At 32.6% G+C, this 25,691-nt stretch overlaps 1 protein-coding gene across 1 annotated transcript; it reads left to right on the forward strand.

Annotated features, from left to right (window-relative positions):
- The first annotated feature begins 2,172 nt into the window (after window positions 1-2,172).
- On the forward strand, window positions 2,173-4,434 carry LOC106393701 (mitogen-activated protein kinase kinase kinase 20-like). Its single transcript, XM_048766617.1, has one exon. The coding sequence runs from the start codon at window positions 3,005-3,007 to the stop codon at window positions 4,103-4,105; it is 1,101 nt and encodes a 366-aa protein (XP_048622574.1). The 5' UTR covers window positions 2,173-3,004; the 3' UTR covers window positions 4,106-4,434.
- The last annotated feature ends 21,257 nt before the right edge of the window (window positions 4,435-25,691 follow it).

Below are 25,691 nucleotides of genomic sequence, written 5' to 3' on the forward strand. Positions count from 1 at the left end.
ATATTAAAAATCATATATATATAAGTACTGAATGCTAGTATATAAGTTGGTTTTATGAACATAAAGAATGATACCATAAACAAAATTGATTCTATAATCAATCATAAGAAATCGTAACAAAAATAATGAAACAAAGTTATACACAAAAATACACTAGAATGTTAAGAACATCTAAAAAGACTACAATCCACCATAAACCTTAACTCCAGATATATGCTCAAGATAGCTAATCTTATCATCATCACTAGGGATTATAGACGTTTGTATGTTTCCTTCATCGGCTTTGAGATGATTATTTACAGAAATGTGAAATGATGACCATTTTATCACTCTAGACAGCTCATTAATTATCTCCACTACATAGTCGAAAAGGCATTTGTGATCAAGTTCCAAGACATGTAACATATATTCAGCTAGCTTTTTTTTTTGCGAGAATTGCATTGCATACACATAAGGCTCTTGATCAGTTTTGACTTTGTATATCAAACCCTACTTTTCCTGCTCTTACCACTGACATATCAGTGTTAACTGAATCAAATTCATATTTCTTTTATGCATATACTCTAAAAGCTAAACTAGCTTCTCCTTGATGAACGTTCCATCCTTTTGCTTCAGTCACAGTAATAACACTAAAATTTGCTTCTAACATATCCATCTTTGGAAACAATTTGTTCTTATTCTTTCTTGCACCATGTGATTCATGTTAAAAAAATATATACTTAGAAACATATAAATATGTGCAAGTTATTAAAGCACGGAAGATTAAGAGAGCAATACGAAACATACAAAAAGAATATGATGCTCACATTATTAAACATGAAACACATACAACATTCTCAAAACAAATTGTACATTCAAATCAAAGAAATTATTAATATGTTAAAATTCCACCAAACAAAATTATAAAAGAAAAAACCTTAAAAAAAGTTAGTTAACACAATGCGTCTACCCCACCAAACATCTAACATCTCCAACCTTCCCATAATATCATAGACAAGCCCGGTTCTATTATTAGCCATCTTCTTAAATCTGACGTTTGTTTTTCTACTAACATCAACCTTGTTCTTGAACATGTCCCATATGTGTAGCTTACTAAATTTCTCTTCAAAATTCTTAATGATGAACTTTTTTCCAAATTCATTCATGCCAAGCTTCGTTATGTTTCCATTCATTTTCTTAACTGAATAAATGGTAAAAAGTATGGACATTCTTTGTCGGTACAACTCTAAATAACAAGTCTCATCAATAGTTAAACAAACTAAATTAGCAGAAAAACAGTCACAAAACATCTTTTTTGGTCAAGTCACAAAACATCTAAAAAACTAGATCTGCATAAAAAATTTCAGTTTAGTCATTCTTTTTGTCTAGTTGTGATTTATGTCCAAATATGAAAAATAAATACAAACATAAGTGAACATAGAGACAACAACGTTGGCCACTAATTACGAGAAGTCACCAATCAAAAACATGATGCAACTGAATCAAAATATACAAAATCATACTAATACACAATTGACCAGAAGTCATGTTTGCTTCAAGGGATGTTTCATTTTCTTTTTACTATCACTCAAACGTCAATGAAGACCAAACATCATCTTTAAGACATTGACTACAAGAAACTGAACACTCATGGATCCTAATGCATATCCACAACTTAATTTTTATCCAAATACTTGGGACACACCAAATGAGTATTGCTCCCAAAGTCAAAGTTATCAGACAAACTATCAAAAACGTATTTCACAAAGAGAAAAAGACTTCTCTATCACACTTAAAAGCTAATCAATAAAATCTAAAAGTAGAAACATACACCCTAGAAAATATCAAAACATATGATACAAAAGCAAAACAACATATAATAACTAGACAAATATAGATATTGCACTTTTTATACAAAGACCAAACCTTGTCGAGCTCAAACATTTGGAATAAAACTATGTAAACAACAAATCAAAACCTAAACTTTTGTGTATGAAATTATTATCTAACTCGTATAAATATACTAAACAAAAGAAATCAAAAACATCAAGAAAATACAAACACAAAATATAGATACCTAAATCAGAATCAATATCGAAAATTCCACAACCGTATTCATACCCACGCGCTCGAATTGAACTCGAAATTTTATCAGTTTCTAACATTTTATTTGAACCAAACTAAAAACTAAAATAACGAAACCCAGACTAAATCCCAATTTAAAATAAGGTTTATATATTTAAAATACTAGTTCAATTTAATTTAAAATAAATAAACTATGTGAAGTTTTTATTTATAAAGTAATTATTTTTATTTAATATTTTCTAAAAGAATATTCCAATATTTTTGACAACAAACCACTACAAGAAAATAAAAGATTATTTTTTGTCACCGAAAATAAAAGATAAACACAAATCTTAAAACAGTCTTGTTTGCCGAATTTTAATCCAAACCTGTGTGCAACATAGTTAACAGTAGATTGGTAGACTCCGTGTACTTAATCAAAAATTGTTTTCTCGAATCAAAAAAAAAAAATTTAAAGAGGAAATTGTAAAATTTATTGTTTGTGCTTTCAAATTTGAAAAGTACCTATCTTTTTAGCTTTTAGATTGCAATCAATTTATTTCGAATTAAGAGACTTATATATTATTTATTACTTCGAATTAGAACTAAACACTTAGTAAGCTGTTCATTGTTATGATTTTTCTTTTTTCAATCTTTTGGCGGTGCATTGAATTTCCTTTTATTTTTTTAACAACATCATTGAATTTCCTTTTTTGAGTGTCAGAAAAGGAAATTGTTAATTCAAAATTTCCTTTTTTTCGCATGTGTGCCGAAATCTATAAAAACAGTCTGAGATCACTACTTCTCATTCACTACAATTTCCTTTTTTTGCTCTCTTCCTCAATTTTCCTTACGTTTTTTTCTCTGCAAGCGATTCTGCTTCTAAACCCTAAAAAGCTTTTGCTTTTTTTTTCTTTCTCTGCAAGCGACTCAGTTTCGAAACCCTAAAAAAGCAGCAAAGATGCAAATCATTCAATCAAAGGAAGAATTCATAAGGTTTCTAGGAGAAGGCTCCTTTGGTTGCGTTAATCTCGTCCGCTACTCCAATCCCAACGACGGCTCTTCTTACCTCTCCGCCGTCAAGAACTCTTACGAAGAAGACTACGCCAATCTCCAAAGCGAGTTAGACATCCTGCTCGAACTCAGGGGATATCCCAATATTGTTACGTGTTTCGGAGACTCTCTCGAAGAAAGTTTCCGCAGATACGGGAAGAAACTCTACAAACTCCAACTCGAGTTCGCTTCTGAAGGTATTCTAAGCGCTTTCATGGACAATTACGCCGACAGAAAGTTTCTGGAACCTTTGATCAAAGATTTCACGTGGATGATTTTCGAAGGTTTGGTCTCGGTTCACGGCCACGGCTATGCTCACTGCGACATCAAACCAGACAACCTACTCGCGTTCCCTTGTTCGAGTAGTGAAGGTTACGAGATCAAGATTTCCGATTTCGATAGCGCGTTAGAGGTGGGAGACGTTCCCAAGTTCTGGGAAACAAATATGCCGTGGATGGGGACTCCGTTCTACATGTCTCCGGAGTCGGTCCGTGACGGGGTCGCCGAGATGTCTGTAGACTTGTGGTCGGTGGGATGTTTGGTTCTGGAGATGTACACGGGCGTGATTCCATGGGAAGGTGTTAATCTCCATCTTCTAGCTACTCTTCTCCGTTGTGGTGAAGCTCCTGAGATCCCAGAGAGTTTACCTTCCGATGCAAAGGACTTTATCCAGACGTGTTTCTCGAGGGAGCCTGAGGAGAGAGGGAGCGCTACTGAGTTGATGTCTCATCCTTTCTTGTCTCGTCCACAAGTTGAAGAGAAGAAAACAGAGGACGCGAAAACAAGAAACTTGTTTTTGTTGAAGTTGCTCAAGTTGAGAATCAAACGAAGAAGTTCCAACAAGAAACCAACGACAGATGCTGTCGTTGTTTCAGACAAGAAGCCTCTAAAGCTGAGGTTTTTTCCTTCAAAGGCCACACAGTTTAAGAGAACTCTGAACAAAGTCTTGGGGTTGAAGTTTATGCCTGTGAACAAATCGGCCTACTTCAGATTAGTGTCTGTTTATTAAGTACGATAGTTTTCTGTTCATTAAGGTTTAGTCATTAGTGTCTGTTCATTAACGTTTTTGTCCATTAACATTTAGGATCCCGATTTAGTATGTAGTTCTTTGTTCATTAGTACATCTCTGGTTTAGTATGTATCTGAGGTCTCAAATCAGTAACGACAGTATAACTGTTAATAAAAAATTAAAAATCTTTTCATTCTGAATTGCTCACTATACAGAGTTCTTTCCTCTGCAAACTCCAGTCTTCATATTTTTACTGTGATAAGCAATTGAAAAGCATCTTCTTAACTCTGGGAATCCTAATACAATTTGATCATCAGAACAAGCTTTACGACCTAACAACACAGTCCCCTTAGTTGGAAATATAGATTTTGAGTTAAAAAATTTATATAGTTTAAATCACGGGATTTATTTTGAGCTAGGATAATTTATGTATTCATGAATTTGTCTATAATTTATGTTTAAATTTAGGCACATGATTTGTTTTACTTGTTTTAGATGGCCTAAGATTTTACACTTTGAAAATATTCTGAACTTGTAGAATTTTAATTTGCGATGTCAAATATATTTAAACGTTTGGTCCTATTGATATTTTATTTGTTTTTTTAAATTTTTTTTGTTTATATAAATTTAATTACATGAGAATGAATAGTATATGTATCTATACTATTAAAACAAAATATCTCCTAGTATTTTGATCATAGTTTGACAGTATAATTACAGTTCTCTGCACTAAGCGAATATTTTGATATCCAAAAAAGAATGATGGGACCCATTAAAAATCGTTAGAAGCAAAGAAAAAATGAAAAAAACATGGGATCCACTTAAAATATTTTCGCTGGAAAAAATAAAAAACAAATGGATCAACCTAAAATTAGTGTTAGCTGGAAAATGAAATATGAATCGCAGCCTTAATGTTTTTTGCTGGTTGGTCCCATTATCACAAAGCAGCTCCAAAATTGGTTTGGTTCCAAGATGTTGAATATATGTTGAATCACCATTTAACAGGGCTATTAGGACTTAGGTCCCTTTCGTGGGCAGGATATCAAGTACATGTATCTTTACCGATTAACCAATTTCTAAATGTTGGAGTAGATCCTAAAGAAATACCACTTCCTCATGAATTTATCTTGAATCGGGATCTTTTGGCTCAATTTTATCCAAGTTTTGCTGAAAGAGAAACCCCCCTTTTTACCTTGAATTGGTCAAAATACTCACTTTTTACTTTTCGTGTTGGATTAGATCCAGTGACCGGGGGTATATGGTTAACCGATACAGCGCATCATCATTTAGCTATCGCAATTCTTTTCCAAATAGCAGGCCATATGTATAAGACTAACTGGGTATTGGTCATGGTCAAAAAGATATTTTAGAGGCTCATCAAGGGCCATTTACATGCCAAGGCCATAAATGTCTATATGAAATTCTAACAACATAATAGTATGCTCAATTATCTCTTAACCTGGCTATGTTTGGCACTTTAATTCCTATATGGAAGTTTATATGGCATAATATAAATGGCGTGGTAACTCTTGAAAAAAGGTGAAAGAAGTCTTTTCAATCTTCTTTTATTTTGAAAGTATATTAAAAATCATGTAAAAACGAAAAACTATGGAAAAGCTGGCTATTGGAATCGAACCGATGGTCATCGCATTTGTATTGCCATGCTCTAACCTCTAAGCTAAGCGGGCTCAAATAAAATAGTGTATACAAATTCACTAAACTAATAGATCGTATTACTTAACTATGCTATTCACATTTTTCCTTATCTATTTAGAATTCATCAACATGTATCAGTTGTTTTAGTTTATTCGACCGGCCGGCAATTTTTTTTAAGTTTTTTTTTTAGAAATTGGATTTATGTTTTGTTTTATTGACTCATTTGATATTTGTATATCAGAGTTTACACCTTTAACCATTCATGTGATAACCCTTTTTCGAAATACTTCTTGAACCCTCTATCCGCTCTAAATTCTAAATTGCCCCTTTTTATTAGAGACAATTTTCTGGAAAGTATTCTAAAACACCTTAGTTAGAATTTTTTTATTCTTATCACCCCACTTTTTTCTAACTACCCCATAATTTTTCCTTTTACCCTATACCCTTTTTTTTATATTGGTTTTTATGTTATCTGCGGACCCCACATCCTTCTCTCTTCCCCGCGGACCCCACGTCCTTCTCTCTTGTTTGTGGACCCCACTTTTTTGCATTATTTTAATCTCATGCGGACCACTTCGTAAAGTTGATGCATTAAACCAAAATCTATTTGCGGTCCCCACTTTCACTTGTCTTCTTTCTTTTTAACACTTGTCCTTTTTTTTTAATTCTCTAACCATATTCGACCTTTTTTATGTTCATAAATTTTATTTAGCGATTTTAAAAGTGATTATTGAGGCGATTTAATTGCTTTTTATGATTTTTTTTTAAAAAGTATTATTTACGTTTTTTGTATTAAAGGAAACGAAAAATATCAAAGATTAGTTTTAAAATCGTGGGGGTTTTTTAAAAAAAAATATGAAAATGAACTTTAAAGAAGATTATGTATATTTTTCTATATTTAACACTGTTTTGAAGGAAAAAAAATATTAAAATGGTGTTAGACGATAATTTGGATTGTATAACACGTTCTTGGTCGTTTAAATCACCTAAATTGATGAAAACTACAGTTTTAGATATATTGGTAAAATACATATGAAAATGATGTTTAAGGACTATTGTATATTTGTTGCTTATTTTTCACTATTTTGAAGCATAGTACATTATAATGGTGGTAGACGATATTGTGGGTTGTATAACACCCTCGTATCGGTTAAAATGGTTAAATCGACTATGTATTACTAGTATTATTGGATCTACTATGCATCAAAGTTCTTGAACAACTAGATTCTTTAAATGGTTAACTAATAAAAATTCTATTTTTTTCAGGAAAATCTATGGCCTCTCATATTACAATCACTAGGAAACAAATCCGCGCATTCGCGCGGACAATTTATTTTTTATTAAAACTATATTAATTAATATTAATTGAATGTATATACTCAATAATTATATTTATTTATATTTTAATATAATTCATCTTTGTTTCATTTAGGTAGTGGATATGTAAATTAAAAATAACAAAATTTGATAATTTAAAAGGGAGAATTTAAAATGTAGGGAACAAATTGCTACAAATTGTCTATTGAATTTATAGGAAGAATAGATATACAGTTTTATTAAGCGAGCAAAATACATTTTTAACAAAACAATTCAGTTAAATACACCAATTTCAATATATATACAAATATAATTTTGGATGTGCAGAAAAAGAAACAAAATTCTAAATCATATATGGTGTTGCAAAACTTGATCTTTAGACAAAAGCTTGTTTGAAATTGCACTAACAATTAATGAAATTTAAATCTTGTAACAAAAATTGGAATAGTTTAATAACACTAATTTTAAAATACTATAGAAATGAAACAGAAAATCAATGAATTTCAACTTTTGTCAAGTATTAGGTAAACGAAATCTATATGTAGAATAAAACATCCAAAGTTTTTTTTCAAAACTAATATGCAAAAGATATAAATAGATTTTCTAATGTTTGTATATGATTCTCCAAACATCTCTCGTGATCCTTTCAAGTAGCGAAACCTTTTTTTTTCTCGTTTTCTTTCTTTGTTTCCTCACTATTTTTTTTCTTACATTTTTTCAATGTCTACAACTCTTTACATAGAAACCAAATCTTGCATCAGTCAACCGTAAAAGATTGTGACCACCAAAAGTTACAGGAATGATCACCAAACCAAATGTTGCAGTGGTTGATCTTCAAAGATTATAATGGTTCATAAAAATAGTTTTTTTTTTTATGTTCATATGACTATTTTGTTCAAAAGTGAATTTGAACAACAATATGTGAGATTATGCCTTTTGCTGTATAATACAGTTAAATGGTTTATCAAAATTTTGATTTAAGAGCATTCTGAAACTTCACTTTGGGAGAAGATGTTGTACATATTGTAATATATAGAATTGATAAATAATTTTTTTAAAGATGCTACTGTTCAAGTACAAAGCAGTTATAATACAAAATGTATATAATATATAGTAAATATACACAATTTTTAATAACATAACTGAAATATTTTTTATTAAAAACACTTCGTAAAAATCATTTGTTGGGATTATGTGATTGTGTGACCACTCAAAACATGATATTCATTAATACATATGTACGGAATAAAGAAGAATTAAAATAGGATTTCTATAAATTAATATTCGATAAATTAATAAACACTATAAATTAATAAATTTTTCTGGTCTACATTTGGACCGGTTCAAAATATGACACAAATCAATAAAATAATAAAATAATAATATTTAAAAAATTCCTATGTAAATATATGATCTCTTTAAAATATAAATTAATAATTTTTGTATGTATACATTTATTTTATTTCACAATAGAATTATCTCTATATTTTTTAACACTTCAATATATTTTGTTAATATTTAATAACATTATCTCTAAACCACATTTAACTTTTATAAAACGTATTCTATATACACCAAATAATACAATAAAAATTACGTGAAAGTTGAATTTTAAAATTTTAATTAATGCATATACGGTAAAATCAATTATTTCATTTATTTTATAAAAATTATTCTAAAATAAAAAATCCAGAAAACAAAATTTTTTGTAAATTAATAATATTTGATAGTTCTAACATTATTAATTTATAGAGTTTTTACTGTACTATGTTTGAATTTGTGTTTACAAATTTATAACATTATAAATATTGAACTTTTTCAGAAACTTACCGCTATGTTTGCCCACTTATTTTTTGACACCGGACTTCCCAACTTATACGCAAACATAGAGAGATGAGTAATGCACTTGATGTTGTGAAGGCCGTGATGGACCATACTCTTTAGTAATTGTTTTGGTCTTCCTAACAATCCGTCATAGATAAATTCTGAGCGATCTGGATCAACCTTTTGAAATCCTGAAAATGGTGCTTTTATCTGGCTTTCATTTTAAAAATCCAGCATAAAAAGTCTTATATAGAAGTGTTAAATTTCAAAATCATTAGAATCTTCAGATTTTACTTTCTGGCTATGGTGTAATATATGATGAATATGAAAAAAATTTGTCCACTGTGCTAATTTTTTTAAGGCTAAAAAAGAAAAATAGAGAATCGTTGTTTATATATTGCAACACCAAATTACCATAACTTAGTGAAACTTATAGTTCTTTATATATTGACAAGTTCATAAAGTTGTAATAAATGTATATGTTTCTGGAACATATATTGAGCATGTTCGTTTGTCAATCCAGATGAACTATTTAGATAGAAATGAGAATCGTTGTTCGTTTAAACTTAAAATTATGTATCATCCGAATGGCTCAGTTGAATGAGTTTTATAAATTTAGTTTTAATTTTTAAAACTAGTCAACTAAACCAAATAGAACCATCGAAATTGAGATAGTTCAATCAAAATTGTAAAGATATTGTTATACCCTGATACAATTTACGAATTATAAAACACAAACCCTAAAATCTAAAGTCAAAATCTTCAGATCTCTCTCACCGTCTGACTCGCAGTCGCAATGACAGGCGCTCGAAGTTTTTTTTTTTTTTAAGTTCTCACTCTCTGGCAGTCTGTCTCTCACTATCTTCCATTTTAACATGATTAACTGATTAACCTGAAATGACTGATTTGATGTATGTGCAGATCAGTATTAAACCTATTACAACAAAAGACTTTAGGAAATAGCTTCACGGCTCGCTGAGTTTTCAGCATAACAATAGGTCTTAAATAAAATTAACTGTTTATACCAAATGTGAAAACATAAAATATAGAATGTATAAGCCAAAATTTTATGTATATAGTAAATGATCAAGAGCAAAACAAATGTACAAAGACTTAAAACTCTTGAACTTCCTAAATGGCTTTTATCAAAGATCCGTCCACAACTTTCTGGTCGACTTGCTTCCTTTGTGGATACACATCCTGTGAAGGAAGAGATGAGTCGTATTATACCTTTCATCAAAATAATTTATATATTTCCCAGTAAATATTATTACCTATTTCTCTGTCTCTGAGAAGGTTCTTTTTATGTTCTTACGAATAGGCATTCACGTACCGTTCAGATTCGGTTCCGGTATATTCTGTTTTGAGATTTAAGGGATAAATATTTAAACCCTATTCGTATATTTATAGATTTTGATTCGGGTTAAGTTCGGATCTTTGCAAGTTCTGTTCTGGTTCGAATATCCATTTAAACTATGTAAATGAATTTTAAAAATCCTAATATATCTTAAAATTAAAAATAAAAATAATATACATCATATATACTTGAATAATGTATGCTAAATATATAAAATTAACATGAAAATTGATCCGGTTTATATATTTGGATAATGTATTTAAAATAGTCCAGATGTTTTGAGTATTTTTTGATATTTTAGACATTTACTTTTAGTTATTTACAAGTATTTTGGATAATTCCAGGTATTTGAGCATTTTTAGATATTAAATATAAAAATAATTATTATATTTAAGTTTATAAATTGTGATTCGAATATTTTCGGGTACCTAATATTTCAATTCGGTCGGGGTCGGGTTCACTTCTTCAGATATAAATTTTTTGGATCTGTTAGGATATCTTAATAGTTTTGGTTCGGGTTCGATACAACTTTTTGAATCGATTCGGATATTTTGCCCAACCTTAACCTTTCCTGTTTTTCTAATCGAGCCACCTTTCTATAACACATCATTTAATTTATCTTGGCTAACACCAGAGGGTTCCACCTTAATTGGTGTGCCAATAACATAGGACTGGTTAACACGTGTCAAAGGAACACCGTTGTTCTTAAATGGTCTTGAGGGGTCATTTACAAAACATGAACATGTCAGGTGGCAAAAATAGTGAATGCTTCAGATGGATAATAAAAAGGGACATAAGTTAAAACTCGCCGGTCACAGTAAGTAAACGAGAGGTATGCAGTATGCAGTATGCAGTCACAAGCCTAATCAGTAATAAAAAGGGAAGTTGCTTCAAAAATACAACTCTCTTGCCCCCTACCAGAAAGGATGAACAGCACTGTCCCAGCGTGATGCTGGGTATGCAGTATGCAGTCACAAGCCTAATCAGTATGCAGCGTGTAAATATTCAATAGACATCTCCTTCACTTGCCATCATCTTATCCATTAGATTATATATACTACATATAATATCAAAAGTTAATTTTAAATATTATAATTTCAAGTTCTATGTGTACGTACATGAATTATATATTAGCTGTATCACAATTACAATTAAATATTTTGCACATACTCTGGGGATAAATTACGTAAGGAAAAAGTAAACACATAAGAGAACAAATCTAATAAAGTTTTGGACATGAACGTAAATTCTCTACTGTGGGGCCGTCTAGTTGACCCTAATCAAAACAGTTCGAACGATCCACGTACCTCAGTAATCTCCATTTCTCTCGAATTGAAATATAGATTCCCCAATCGAATCCGACTGATTAACATTATATTGCTTGCTTACCCTAAGCGCATCTCCAAACCTACTCCATATTTTACTCAAAAATTGAGAAAATAGAGTAGGAAATGGAGTGATAAACAAACAATAAAAACATTATTCTATTTTATTGTTTGTTCATCACTCTATTTCCCACTTTATTTATTCAATTTTAAAGTAAAATATGGAGTGGAGTTGGAGATGCTCTAACTGATGTTATCTTCGAAATCAAATTTTTGGTATAAGCATAAAAATTCTAGGTCCTTTAGTGTCAATTTGTAAATTCGCACATCCTGAAACGTGCCCAGAAATTCTTTGCCGCCCCCTCACCGCATCAAATGTCTTCTCGGGACGTTTCCGAGATGTCCCGTACAGGAGATGGCTGCTGAGTGACTACCGTACATCATAGGTAAAAAATGGAACATAGATATATATATTGATCAGAGATGTGTGATTTAAGGAGGTATGATTTTAAGGGTTGTGTTGTTTGAGAATGTAACGATTCGGTGAAAGTAACTGTGACAGTTTTTGATGACGTAAGCCACTTAAAAGCATGGGAATTTTTTGTCCGCTAGATGAAAAATTATAACCAAATCTGACTGTTGGATTTAAAGTTTTTTTTCCTATAAAAACTGATTACATCAAACAAAAACATGTTTGCTATTATATATAGATATGTTTTGACTACAAAGAAATTTATATCAATGATGTGGCTGAAATAAGATGGATCTCGTGAGAAGATGAAATTCACACTTTAGTGATGAAAACATCTTTGGAAGAGGTTACGTATTCTGGATCGGTTGAGAATATATGCAGAAATATTAATAAGGTAGATGGGATGCTGAAGATTAGTTACTTTCCAATGGTATTGTATTCGAACAAGCTATCAAATATTTGGTGTGATGAAGACGTTTTGGGTTATCTAATGCAAGTGAATATATAGAAATGTAGAAGTGTTCCACATGTGGAGATAAACAATGACATAGATGATACATATGGTGGTCATCAACACTACCCTATTGCATTTGGTGTAGTTTATGAATAAGTTGAAGTAAGTGATCAGATGAACTCGGATTGGTGTTTCTTTCGGATAGAAATGAAAGTTTGATTAAGTCAATACGTGAGATTTTCCCAATAACTGCACATGGATATTGTATCTAACATTTGTTTCAAAATGTCAAAGAACATGTTGTCAAGCACAGACACGTTTGCGCGATTAAGATGTCAAGGAACTACTAAATACTAGGAACTACCTTGTACTACTATCACTACAAGAAAACATGGGGATTCTGATGGCCGAAATCGTCAGAAATTCGTCGGAATAGACCGATTCCGACGAATTTCTGACGAACCAATTCGTCGGTATCTTTTTGTCGGAAAAAAAATATTCGTCGGAATTTCGTCAGAACTTCCGACGACTTTCTGACAAATACCGAGAAACGTCATTCTGACGAACTTCCGACGATATTACGATGCGGACACACGAGACCAGAGTTAATCGGAAAAACTATATACCGATGGAGAACGTTCATCGGACAATTCCGACGGAGTGGATTCCTCGGAAAATACCGACAAATTATGGGCGTCGGAATATATCAATTTTAAAAACGAATTAATTTTGCATTTTTTATATATATTTTTTATATTAAAAATTAATTAATAAATAAAAAAATCTGAAATTTAAAACTAATAATATTATAGAATTTAAATTCATGCAAACCAAAATAGAAAAAAAAAACATTCAGAAAGATTGAAATTCATACAAACCGAAATAGAAAAAAAAAACATTCAGAAAGTTTTAAAAAGCAGAAAAAAACTAAAAACTCGAAGACATCAAACGATCTAAGCTTCTGCATTATCTCGGTGTTGAACTTCTTCTGGGATGCCAATTCAGCAAGGATAGTGGCATTCTCCGAACGGATAGTGGCATTCTCAGGAAGGATAGTGGTTTTCTGCTCCTCCAATGCCCCAATCCGTTCATCTTTGTCATGTAGCTCCTCGAGAATCATGGGATCGGCATACGGAGCTTGCGAAGAAGATGCCGTATACGAAGAAGCACAACAGGCCAACCCAACTAAACGGCCTCCTTTCCTTTTAGGAACCGCCTACAAAAATATTTAAAGTTAGTAAATAGGGACAAGTTAGTAATCGACTTTATAAAAAAAATATATTAATAAAAAAAATTACATTTTCAACCATCTCATTTATTTGCAATAGAGACAAGTTGGTTGAAGCTCCCTTAGAATCGCCGTCATCAGAGAGAGGCTGAGATTGAGATGCTATTTCAGCTTCCACCAAATCAACGACACCTTTGATCACGGGGTCCTGAATTTGACCCGTTGTCTTGTTAGTGTGAGCCACCTCAATGAGTTGGAGACGATCAACGGGATTACCGTCATTTGCTTCGATCTAAAAAAACCATCATTATTAGCCAAAGAATATATAAAATATTTATTTAAAAAATATTAAGATAAATAATAATAAAAAACTTACAAGTTCATCCTCCTTAGTAGACATAGAGCAAGCGCCGAGATGTGCACATACATACCTTTCCCGCCACGATCGCTCTTCCGGTTCTTGGAGTTCCTACAAGACGTCTCTGCAGTTTTTTCCTTCTCCCAATGAGCTATCAACTGCTCCCACACCGTCCCGTTGATGAACCGTGGCCTCCTGTTCTTCTGCCAAACTGTCTTCCACGCGTTTATCTGCTTCGTATAAGAGTCCATGGCCTTTTCGTTGAATTTCTTACGGACTGTTTCCGTGAGATCGGAGTGCCAGTTGAACTCTTGCTACAATACAAACATAATTTAATAAGTAAATATATTTAAAAAAATGTAAAAACTTAAAAAAATATGAAGAGTTACTACCGCAAACTGACGAAACCACAACTCTCGTTCGTCGGAAGGGATCACACTCCACTTTGAATATCCAAAACGGAGCATGGAGTACATCATCTGGTTGATGCTCCTGCTAATGCCATTTTTCGACTTGGTGAACCTTTAAAAAATATACAAGTTAGCAAGTTAATTAATGGAAAAAAACATAATGCTACCAATAAAAAAAATACTAACCAAGTGCTATGTCCTCGTCGTGGGTTGGGTTGGAGAACCGGGAGATGCTCTCGACCTGGTTGTTGAACCAATAGTTCAACTGACATGACTCCCGGATCCTGTTGAGCAGCAGCGGGAGGGGTAGCGGGAGCTGGAGCGGGAATATATGCGGGAACCGAGTTTTGTTCATGAGATGATCCCGATGCACGGGAACTGCTCACCGAACTACGTCGAAGACGGGCTGCGGGGCGGGGTTCATCCTCGGACCTAAAAAAAAATTAATACATCAAAAATCTTTTCAAATCATTTCTATTTTTAATGTTTTCATTTATATATTTACAAATGGTTTTATAAACGTTTTAAAAAAAACTATTAAACCTTTTATTATACATAGTTTATTACTGGAAACTTATAAAAATAATAAAAATTTTAAAATATTTTATTATACATGATTTATATATATATATATATGTATACACAATTATAAAAAATTTACAAATATAGAAAAATGTTGTTAAATATTTTTAAAATTTTTTAAAAACATTTTATTATACATAGTTAATTACTAGAAACTTATAAAAAACTATAAAAAATTTTAAAATTTTTATTATACATGATATATATATATATATATATATATATATATGTATACAAAATTATTAAAAATTTATAAATATAGAAAAATGTTGTTAAATATTTTTAAAAAAATTTAAAAACGTTTTATTATACATATTTTATTAATGGAAACTTGAAAAACGTTTTTAAAAATCAAAAAACGTTTTAAAATAGTAAAACGTTTTGAATTTTAACAAAAAAAAAAATAATTCCAAAAAAACTAAAACAACAATCCAAACAACAATCCTAACTTATATATCCTAAACTATCCATTCAATCCTAAAATTTTCAATCAAACAACCTAAAATCCGAGATCGAAGTTCCAAAACCCTAAACAATTGAGATAAAACAAGGTTTGGGATGATTCTTACATGATTTGGGGTTTGGGGAAGAGATATGAGGGTGAGAAGAGGATTCGCCGGTGTTGGGAGGTCGAGAAGGGCCGGAATCGCCGTGAGAGAGAGAGAGAGAAATCGCCGTGAGAGAGAGGATGTTTGAGAGAGAGAGGCGGAAATAACGAAGAAGGAAGAAGAAGGGTTATTATATCTAATGTTCCCGACGGACACGAGTTCGTCAGTATTCCGTCGGTATAATTAAAAATATACCAATTGGCGATTCGCGAAAATTTTCACGCGGTTTGGTTCTCCCGAGCAGATTGGAATTCCGACGGAATGTGTGTCCGTCAGTATATTCCGACGGAATACTGACGACTTTTTCCGACGAAATTCCAACGACTTAGTGTTTAGGGTGTTGATTACAAGTTTCTAAATGCAAAATCCAAATCTTTGATAATATATATAGTATTTTCATAAAGATTCAACAATAAAAATGTTTTTATAACACGATTTTACACAACAACATTTTTTGTAGTGTAAGATTATATGAATATGATTGTATAAGTATATGAGTGTTAAGATGAGATGTAATGAAAACAATGATATGCATACATAAATATTTTAATGAGTTGTTATATTTAAACGGTTGCGATCTAATGCTATACTAAACACTTATTATGTGTTATTTTCATAGTTTTGGCATCTAAATTTATAGATTTTTATGATTGAAATTTTTTAGAAACACATGTCGTCGGTATATTCCGACGAATTACCGACGACATTTCCAAACTTCAATGAAACCCTTGGTCGTCGCTATGTCGTCGGTATATTGCGAGGGATTTCCGACGGACCAATAAAAAAAAAAAAAAAACTAATCAGAATCTTCTGAATCTTCATCAAACTCCCCAACCTCGGCTTCTGGCTCCGAATGTACAACAGCATCATGTCCAAACACAGTCAAATTCTCAACGAGTTGAACATTTTCCAAATCTTCAACTGCCTGGGCGTTGCTGGTAGACTCTGGTTGCAATGGTTCATCATCATCAGAAGTTCCATCCACTCGTCCTCTTGGGTTAATTTGCGTTACAGTAACCCATGGATCGTCTCTGTACGTCACCCGAGGGTAACTGATGTAGCACACCTATACATATCAATTATACAAGTATTAGTATAATATATAACATTAATTAATTATATTGGTAAAAAGTTATAAATAGATTGACATACCTGATTAGCTTGCGAACCAAGAATGAAGGGATCATAATATTGAAGTTTCCGCCGCGAATGAACTGATGTAACACCAAACGCATCAATCTTCACTCCTCTATCTGGGGTGGTGTCATACCAATCACAATAGAATACTACACAACGCAATCCAACCATTTCAGGAAATTGGATTTCCAATATTTATTTTATGTTGCCGTAGTAGACATCGTCACCGGAAGAAGATGAAACACCAGCATCATATGTTGTCTTAGAATGACCTTTCCTTGTGAATGCATATCCCCGTGTACAAAATTTAGGATATGATTTGATCACATAGTTTGGTTCCTGCACAAATTCGCATATCCAATCATCGAACACAAGACCTCTTGCCAAACCATCATTCACCTATAAATTAAAAACATATATGATTGAAAAGTTAATTTGTTTATATTAAATTTAAACCAATCATTTGCATAGGGTAATATGATATATGACTCACATAACTACGAAGCCACGCAGCAAATCCTTTATCTCTAAGTTGTCGAAGCTCATCTTCTGTTGCATGCCTGTGAGTCATACGCAACTCCGCCATATATACACTATATACAAAAATATTATCAATATGAAATAAATTTATTGAATATTAATCTAAAAATAAATGAATAAATATTTTTACCTCTCATATTGTAGAACATCTTCACAGTTGGTGAGCAAATATGTTTGCAAATGAGCATGCTCAGTGTCCGTAAGTCTCCGCTTCGTGAATTTTCCACTAAGTCGTCTGATTTCCTTGAACATGCTTGGGACAGTAACATGATATGTTGCTCTCTCCCCTCTATCATCATGCCGAGCAGGTCTTCGGTGTTTTGTATGCACTTCTGGTGGAAAATAATTTTCAGCAAAGATTGCAATTTCTTCATTGATCACCTGTGCCACTATAGATCCTTCCACCCAGCTTTGATTTTTGACCATCTTCTTCAGATGATGCATATAACGCTCAAAAATATACATCCATCTGTACTGCACAGGACCACCAAGTTCCAATTCTCTTGCGAGATGAATAGCAAGATGTTCCATTACTTCAAAGAATGATGGAGGAAATATCTTCTCAAGGTTGCACATGCTGATTGGTGCGTTTGTCTTCAAATTATTAATACCCTCTTCAGTCACTACTCTGATGCATAATTCGCGGAAGAAAACACTTATCCCTACATAGATAAAAGACATAATTTTCATAAGTATTAAGTTTTTATAAGCATAATTGTTAAATATAAAAATAAATTAAATTGTAAAAATGTAAGATACCTGCAATTGCTTCATGAACATTACGTGGCAATAATGCTGAAAAAGCAAACGGAAGGAGGCGATGCATAATTACATGACAATCATGACTCTTCAAGCCAGTAAACTTTCCTTCGCTTCTATCATCGCAGTTCCCCAAATTTGATGCATATCCGTCAGGAAATTTCACTTTATCTTTAATCCAATCAAAGAACTCTTCTTTTCTAGCACCATCCAGCCGATAAATGGGAAAAGGGACCGTACCGTTCTCATCAACGTGAAGTTCAGAACGATCACAAATATCGACTAAATCCAACCTTGACTTCAAATTATCCTTCGTTTTACCTTGGATGTTAAGGACTGTGTTCATCAGATTGTCGAAGAAGTTCTTCTCAATATGCATGGCATCTAAATTATGCCGCAATAGATGACTCTCCCAATATGGCAGATCCCAGAAAATACTCTTTTTGTGCCAGTTATGTAGCTCTCCAACCGCACTGACTCGAATGTTTTCATGTCCACCTACATCTGGCGTCCTTTCTGCATCAAAATACCTAAACTGCTTCAAAAAATCTTTCCCACTAACTTTCTCAGGTGGACCATCAAACACCTGCTTGTTCTTCGTAAACGAAGTCTTACTCCTGCGGTATGGATGATCAGGTGGTAGAAATCGTCTGTGACAGTCAAACCAACACGTTTTCCTTACGTTCTTTAGTTGGAAAGCATCTGTGTCATCTTGACAATATGGACATGATAGCCTCCCATGTGTTGTCCATCCAGATAACATACCATATGCTGGAAAGTCACTTATTGTCCACATAAGTACTGCCCGCATCTGAAAGTTTTCTTTGCACGAAACATCGTATGTCTCAAAACCATGCGCCCATAGTTGTTGCAACTCATATATCAGTGGTTGAAGAATCACATCTAGTGATCTTTTAGGATGATCTGGCCCGGGGACGAGAATTGAGAGAAACAAAAAGTCTCGTCGCATGCACAAGCTCGGCCGTAAGTTGTACGGTGTCACAATAACTGGCCATAGAGAATACTGTCTTCCATGCTTTCCAAATAAGCTGAAACCATCAGTAGATAATCCAAGATAAACATTTCTTCTCTCTTCCGCAAATTCTGGATATGTTGACTGGAAATGTTTCCAAGCCTTCGCATCTGAAGGATGTCTATTCTCACCATTTGTGGAATGCTCTGCATGCCATCTCATTGCTTTTGCTGTCCGCTCACACTGATACAACCTCTTCAATCTTTCCGTCAAAGGCAAATACCACATTCTTTTGAACGGGATCGGAACTCTTCCCCTCGTCTCCTGATAAAGACACTACAAGAAATATCAGTATTAGTAGCACCCGATAAACGCTATCATATCGTTTTCATAGCGTTTCGAAGAACGCCGTGACAGCCGCAGCTATAATAGACCCCCCCCCCCTAGCGTAGCGTTTTTCGCGTGCTGTAACAATATACAGATATTATAGCGTTGGTCTTGTGTTATATTATACTTATTTATAGCGATTTCTTTACGCTATTTAAATATTTTATGTGGCACTTTTCGTGTGCCATAAAATATTTTGTTATGACATTTGTTTTTTGTCATAGAATACCTTTTTGTAACTCAGTTTTTTTTTGGATTTTTGAACAATTAATAGCAATTTTTTTTGTGCCATTGAATATTATAATACAGTGTTTTACTTGTGCTATGACGTTTATATTCTAGGTAATACTGAATAGCTAATATTTTAAACCGGTTTATAAATGATTTTGGTTTATTTTAAAATTTTGGTTTACAATCGGTTTATAAATTAAACCAGATTACAAAAAATTTCGGTTTACAAACTAAACCAGTTTACATACAAACCAGGTTTAAAAACAAAATCTAAAAAAACCCTAACTCCCTCCCTCCGCCTCCTCCGCGGAACCCAGATTTCAAAACACAAACATAAAAAAGATTCAAACTATTAATAAATAAAATCGGTTTAGCATACTAAACCAAATTAAAAATATACCTAACCCTAATCTAAACCTAATGTATATTCTCCGCCGCCTGCCGCCTCCTTACCGAGCTTCTTCGTCTTCAACATTCAAGCCGGCTCTGCTCACGACCCACCACTGCTACCTCCTCCATCAATCTCCTGTGCCTCATTCATCAATCCTGTGCCTCCTCCACTTTCCTTTACCAAGAACAAAAAAAAATCAGATTCAAAACAGAGAGAGAGAGAGAGAGAGAGAGAGAGAGAGAGAGAGAGAGAGAGAGAGAGAGAGAGAGAGAGAGAGAGAGAGAGAGAGAGAGAGAGAGAGAGAGAGAGAGAGAGAGAGAGAGAGAGAGAGAGAGAGAGAGAGAGAGAGAGACTGATGGTGGTGTGTGACGAGCGTGCGGTGGTGGTGGTGGTGAAGGGCGAAACCGAATAGAAAGGAGCATGGTGGTGAGAAGCATGACGGTGGTAATCCTCTTCGTTCAGATCCATTTGCTTGAAAGAAGAAAAGTAAATGAAAGATGAGCAGAGGAGAAAGAGAGATGGGAAGAGGATAAGAGAGATGAGATTAGATGAGGAGATCGAACAGGTACAGAAGAAGAAAATAAGAAGTATAGAATCGTGTGGAGGAAGAAGAAAGGAAGAAAGAGATAAAACAAACATAAAATATTAATAGTGAATTAATCTGAGCCGTAAGATTAATATTACCAACGGCAGAGATTCGAAAAATGGTGATCCACGCCTCACTTTTTGGTCCAATCAGAATTAAGCTGTTAATTCTTTTTCTTTGGTCATCAAATAAGCTTCTAATTCACTTAAATATGAATGGGTTTATATGGGGTTTAAACAAATGAATTTAAATTTAAATAATAGATTTATAATATAGGATTTGATTAATGACTATGATTAAAGTTAAAAGTTTAGTCTAATTTAAAAGTTTTAAATATAAGGTTAATGTTCATGATTAAAGTTTATTTGGAGTCTTAGGTTTGGGGTTTAGAGTAAAATTTGAGAATACAATTTGAAATTTTTTGATTAGTATCTATGTTTAGGTTTTGGTGTTTAAATTTGAAAAGGTTAAATTTGATGTTTGGATTTTATGATTTGGTGTATAAGATTTAGAGTTATTGTATATGGTTTAGAATATATACTCAAAGTCTAAATTCTAAAACCTATATTTAAATTTTTGAAATTTGTAAATTAGGATTTATGATGTAGGTTAATATGAAGTATGTGGTTTAGGGTTTAGGGTTAAGATTTATAATTAAGTATATGGTTTGAGTTTTAGAATATATTTGGAGTCTAAGTTTAAAATTTATATTATAAATTAAAAAAATAGATTTATGACTTTGTATGTAAGATTTAAGTTTGGGGTTTAGGGTATTATATTTAGGGTATAGATTTAAGATTTAATGTTTGAGGGTTATAATTTAAATTTGAGATTCTATTTTTAAAATTATTAAACTTTAAATTTAAATTTAAGATTATGAAAATATTGAAATTTTAATGTTTACGTTTAGGGTAAGGGTTTAAACCCCAAATTAATCATATACCCAAATCTAACTAAAAATCTTAAAACTCTACTGTTCATTATTTAAGTTCAAATATTAAATTTAATCTAAATGTTTAATTATCATTTATACATTGCAATTTAATCATATACCCCAAATTAGATTTTTTTTTCTTTTTTTTTTTGTCACCAATTGAGATACATTGCAATTGAGTTTTTATAAATCAAAATTCGTTTACAAAACTGTAACCGTTTTATCAAACTAATATATATATAGCAACAGTTTAATGTAAAGTACTAGAGACATCAAAGATACCACCACCAAGATCAAATACAATAATTATTTAATTGCTTCTCCTTTCAAAAGCATAAACCAAAGAAGTAGCAGTAGGCTTATTGATAATACGAAGAACATCAATCAGATTGTTTTGTTGTTGTTTTTTTATTCTTTTTTTCTTGGAACACCATTTTTTCCTTTTCTATTTTGTGTGTTTAATATATAGAATATTTATGATAAAATTTTGAGAAAAAAATAAGATTTAGATTTCACAATTTAAATGTTAAAAATTAATCTTTAGAATTAAATTTATAGTTTTAAATTTTAAATTTTAAACTTTGTTATTGATATTGAGGTATATGAAATAGAGTTTAGGGTTTAAGTTGAAAATCAGAAATTAAAGTTTGAAATAGATTTAAAGTTTACATTTAAGATTTTGAGTTAAAATGAAAATAAATAAATTTGGAGATTAGATTTATCATTCAGGGTTTAGAGTTTGGGGGATGATTGTTTAAAGTATATATTTAGAATATGAAATTAATCTTTTAAAAAATAGGATTTTAACTATTAAATTTTTTTATATATTAGATATAAGTTCTATTAGGTACATGGTTAAGATTTAGGATCAAGTATATGGTTTGAGTTTTTGAATATAATTGGAGTTTGGTTTTTAAATTTATATCATAGGTTTGAGGTTTGGGGTATTAGATATAGGGGGTAGATTAAAGATTTAGTGTTTGAGATTTAGAATTTAAATTTAAGATTATATTTTATAAATTATAAATTGCAAATTGCAAATTGATTTATAACTAAAACATATATTGCATTAAATTCATAATAGATAAATCTTACATAGAATCTTTCCAAGTATTACACTGACATCAAACATTAGGGTTTAGGTTTAGGTTTTGTTTTTTTTTTTAAATTACATGTTGAAAATTTATATATTTTTAAAGTAATATGCTTTTGTTTTAGTTATAATTTTTCTACAAATGTTCATTTTGAAGTTTATTGTAAGTGTTGGATGTTGGAATTATGGTATGTTTAGGGTTTAGAACTTGAAGCAAAAAAATTTTTCTAGTTTATTATTAGTGTTAGATTTTAATTATATCATATTATTTGTTGGTATCTTTGGATTTTATGATGAAATATTAAAAATTAAGGGTTTAGAGTATGATTAATAGTATTTTAGATATACATTTATATATCTTGTATGTTCTTGGATAATTAATAAACTAAACCATCTCAAGTGCTGTAGAGTGCACCAAAATATGCATAAACCTCCCCAACGTGTAATACATTACTCCCATCCGTGAATCAGTTGTGAATGTTTAAGATTCCTAATGCTTATAAAAGATATTACATATAAGAACCAACTGCATGACATATTCAGCTAGAGTCTTTAGCCTTCTGGCTCTTCTCACTGTTGCAAACCCAAATCTGATACGACAAAAAGTGATGATGTCAATAGCAATCTTGCAAAGATAGACTTTAGACACTATATAAAATCAGTTTAAGAACTACCTTGAAGTCCCCACCAAACGATGTACTGACTGCCATGGAACGGGTAAGGTGGGAAGCAATGGCTGAGACACCAGCATCCCTGAACACAAGGGCCAATTCAATTAAACAGCACAAAGAGTAATGGAGTCAAAACTCCAAAGTAACCTCAGCATTGCTATCAGCATTCTTTAGAATATCAAGTACACACTGAATAGATTTAACAAGCCAATGACCTTGATTGTTTGGACCCTGCAGGTAAACTACAAACATTCTCACAGCAAAGATATGATTGAATATATCAAAGACATATCATCTCGTTATCAATGTATATACCTTCACCGAGTCTGGGGCATCAAGAAAGAACTCCTTATATCCATCACCGAGTTTCCATGGTTCAATAATCTACGAATCCTTAATCAAGAGAGCAAAAGAAGAGATCTTTCGAGAGTTATAGAATCAGAACAACAAACCCTTCATCTAAAATCTCAATCAGAGATTATACAAACCGGAGAAAGGTTTACGCTTGAGTCAAGGGTCAAGCTGACTACAATCTCAATCTGAGACAGAGATTACACATGGTTACGGTTAAGCCCGAGCTTCTTAGCATCCTTTGCCTTCTTCGTGCTCCTTAACCTTTATAAGGAACTTGTGGTTATGCTTCAAGGTCACCTTTTCATACTTGCTCTCTGCAAAATAACAAATCAATAAAGACCTTCGATTAAGGGCTTATCGAGAAAAAAGGGACGAGAGAGAGAGAGAGATTACGACTGTTACAGTCGGATACTTTGGGAACTTCGAGACGGCTCACGAATCCGGTGCGAGCGCGGTTAGATCCGTCGAATTCGTCGAACTTTCTGCAACATACCAGTGCTTGAACAAGATGAAGACGAGACTAGGAGAGTGAAACAGAGAGAGATGTCTGTGTTGAGAAATCGTGTGGGTGTGAGTGAGGTTAGGAGAGTAAGATAGAGAGACAGATGATTAAGAACAGAGGGGAGATGAGATCTGAAAATAGAAAGAACAGAAGATCGATGAGAGATTGATGAGAATAATTTTTTTTTTTTGGTGGGTGATGAATGAAAAAATGACTTTAGCAAAAAAAAAGTGTAGATCCGCCAAAATCAGAAAATTTCGCTAAGTGTTTTGGCTCCAACATAAATATCCCGCTATAAAAGTCATTTTTGGGTCTCAGCTTAATGAAAATCTTTGCTAGCACGAATTTTGTGCTACCATAGAATTATGATCCAATTTTGACTGTATTAGTAGCACTTCGTGAATTCGTGCTACGGTGAACTGCTACCAATACTCATATTTCTTGTAGTGCGAGGTTTCCCACAAAATTTGCATACATTCCGTGTCTCATCCGCTCTCCAGTAGATCATGCAGTTGTCAATACATACATCTATCACTTTGTACGGTAGTTGAAGACCGGCAACAAGTTTCTGAACCTCGTAGTATGAACCCGGTGCAAGGTTATCCTCAGGTAGATTACCTTTGACAAAATCAGTAATCGCATCCATACATTCTTCAGCCAAATTATAGTCTGTCTTAATACCCATTAATCTAGTTGCAGATGATAAGGCTGAATGACCATCTCTACAATTTTGATACAAAGGTTGTTTTCCTGCATCCAACATGTCAAAAAATCTCCTAGATTCGGGACTTGGTTCTTCCCCTCTATAATGATTATGTACCATGTGCTCAGTACCTACACCATAATCTATATCCGTTCTAGATTCTTCTAACCTAATATCAGGCTGAAGTTCACTAACAGGCTGAGGTTCGCTAGTACTACCATATTCATAACCAGTTTCCCCATGAAGGTACCAAACTTTATAATTACGTGAAAACCCGTTCATATACAAATGAGTCCAAACATCAAATTCTTTTATAACCTTATTATTATTGCAAGTAGAGCAGAGACATCTTAACATACCACTTTTTGCATCCAGTTGCTGTTGAACAAGCCTCATGAATTCTCCAATCTCTTGAACGTATTCTTTCGTAAGCAAATTGGTGTTCGGATCCAAATGAAGTTTATCCATCCACGAACGATAGTAAACTTCTGAAGACATGATTTTCACGGAATTGTTATGACTAAAGAGAATGAAGAGAGAATGAAGTGTGAATGAGTTGAATGAGGAGGGGTTGTATTTATAGGAAATTGCTTACAGCCCTCCGACGACTTTCCGACGAAATTCCGACGGATGTAAAGCAGTCCGTCGGAATACCGTCGGTATTTTCCAATCTCAAACGGCTATACACCGGTCATATATATTTGTCGGCAACGGTCACATGGTTCGTCAGAAAT

The sequence above is a fragment of the Brassica napus genome, chromosome C8, assembly GCF_020379485.1.
Source record: "Brassica napus cultivar Da-Ae chromosome C8, Da-Ae, whole genome shotgun sequence".
Lineage (NCBI taxonomy): Eukaryota > Viridiplantae > Streptophyta > Magnoliopsida > Brassicales > Brassicaceae > Brassica > Brassica napus.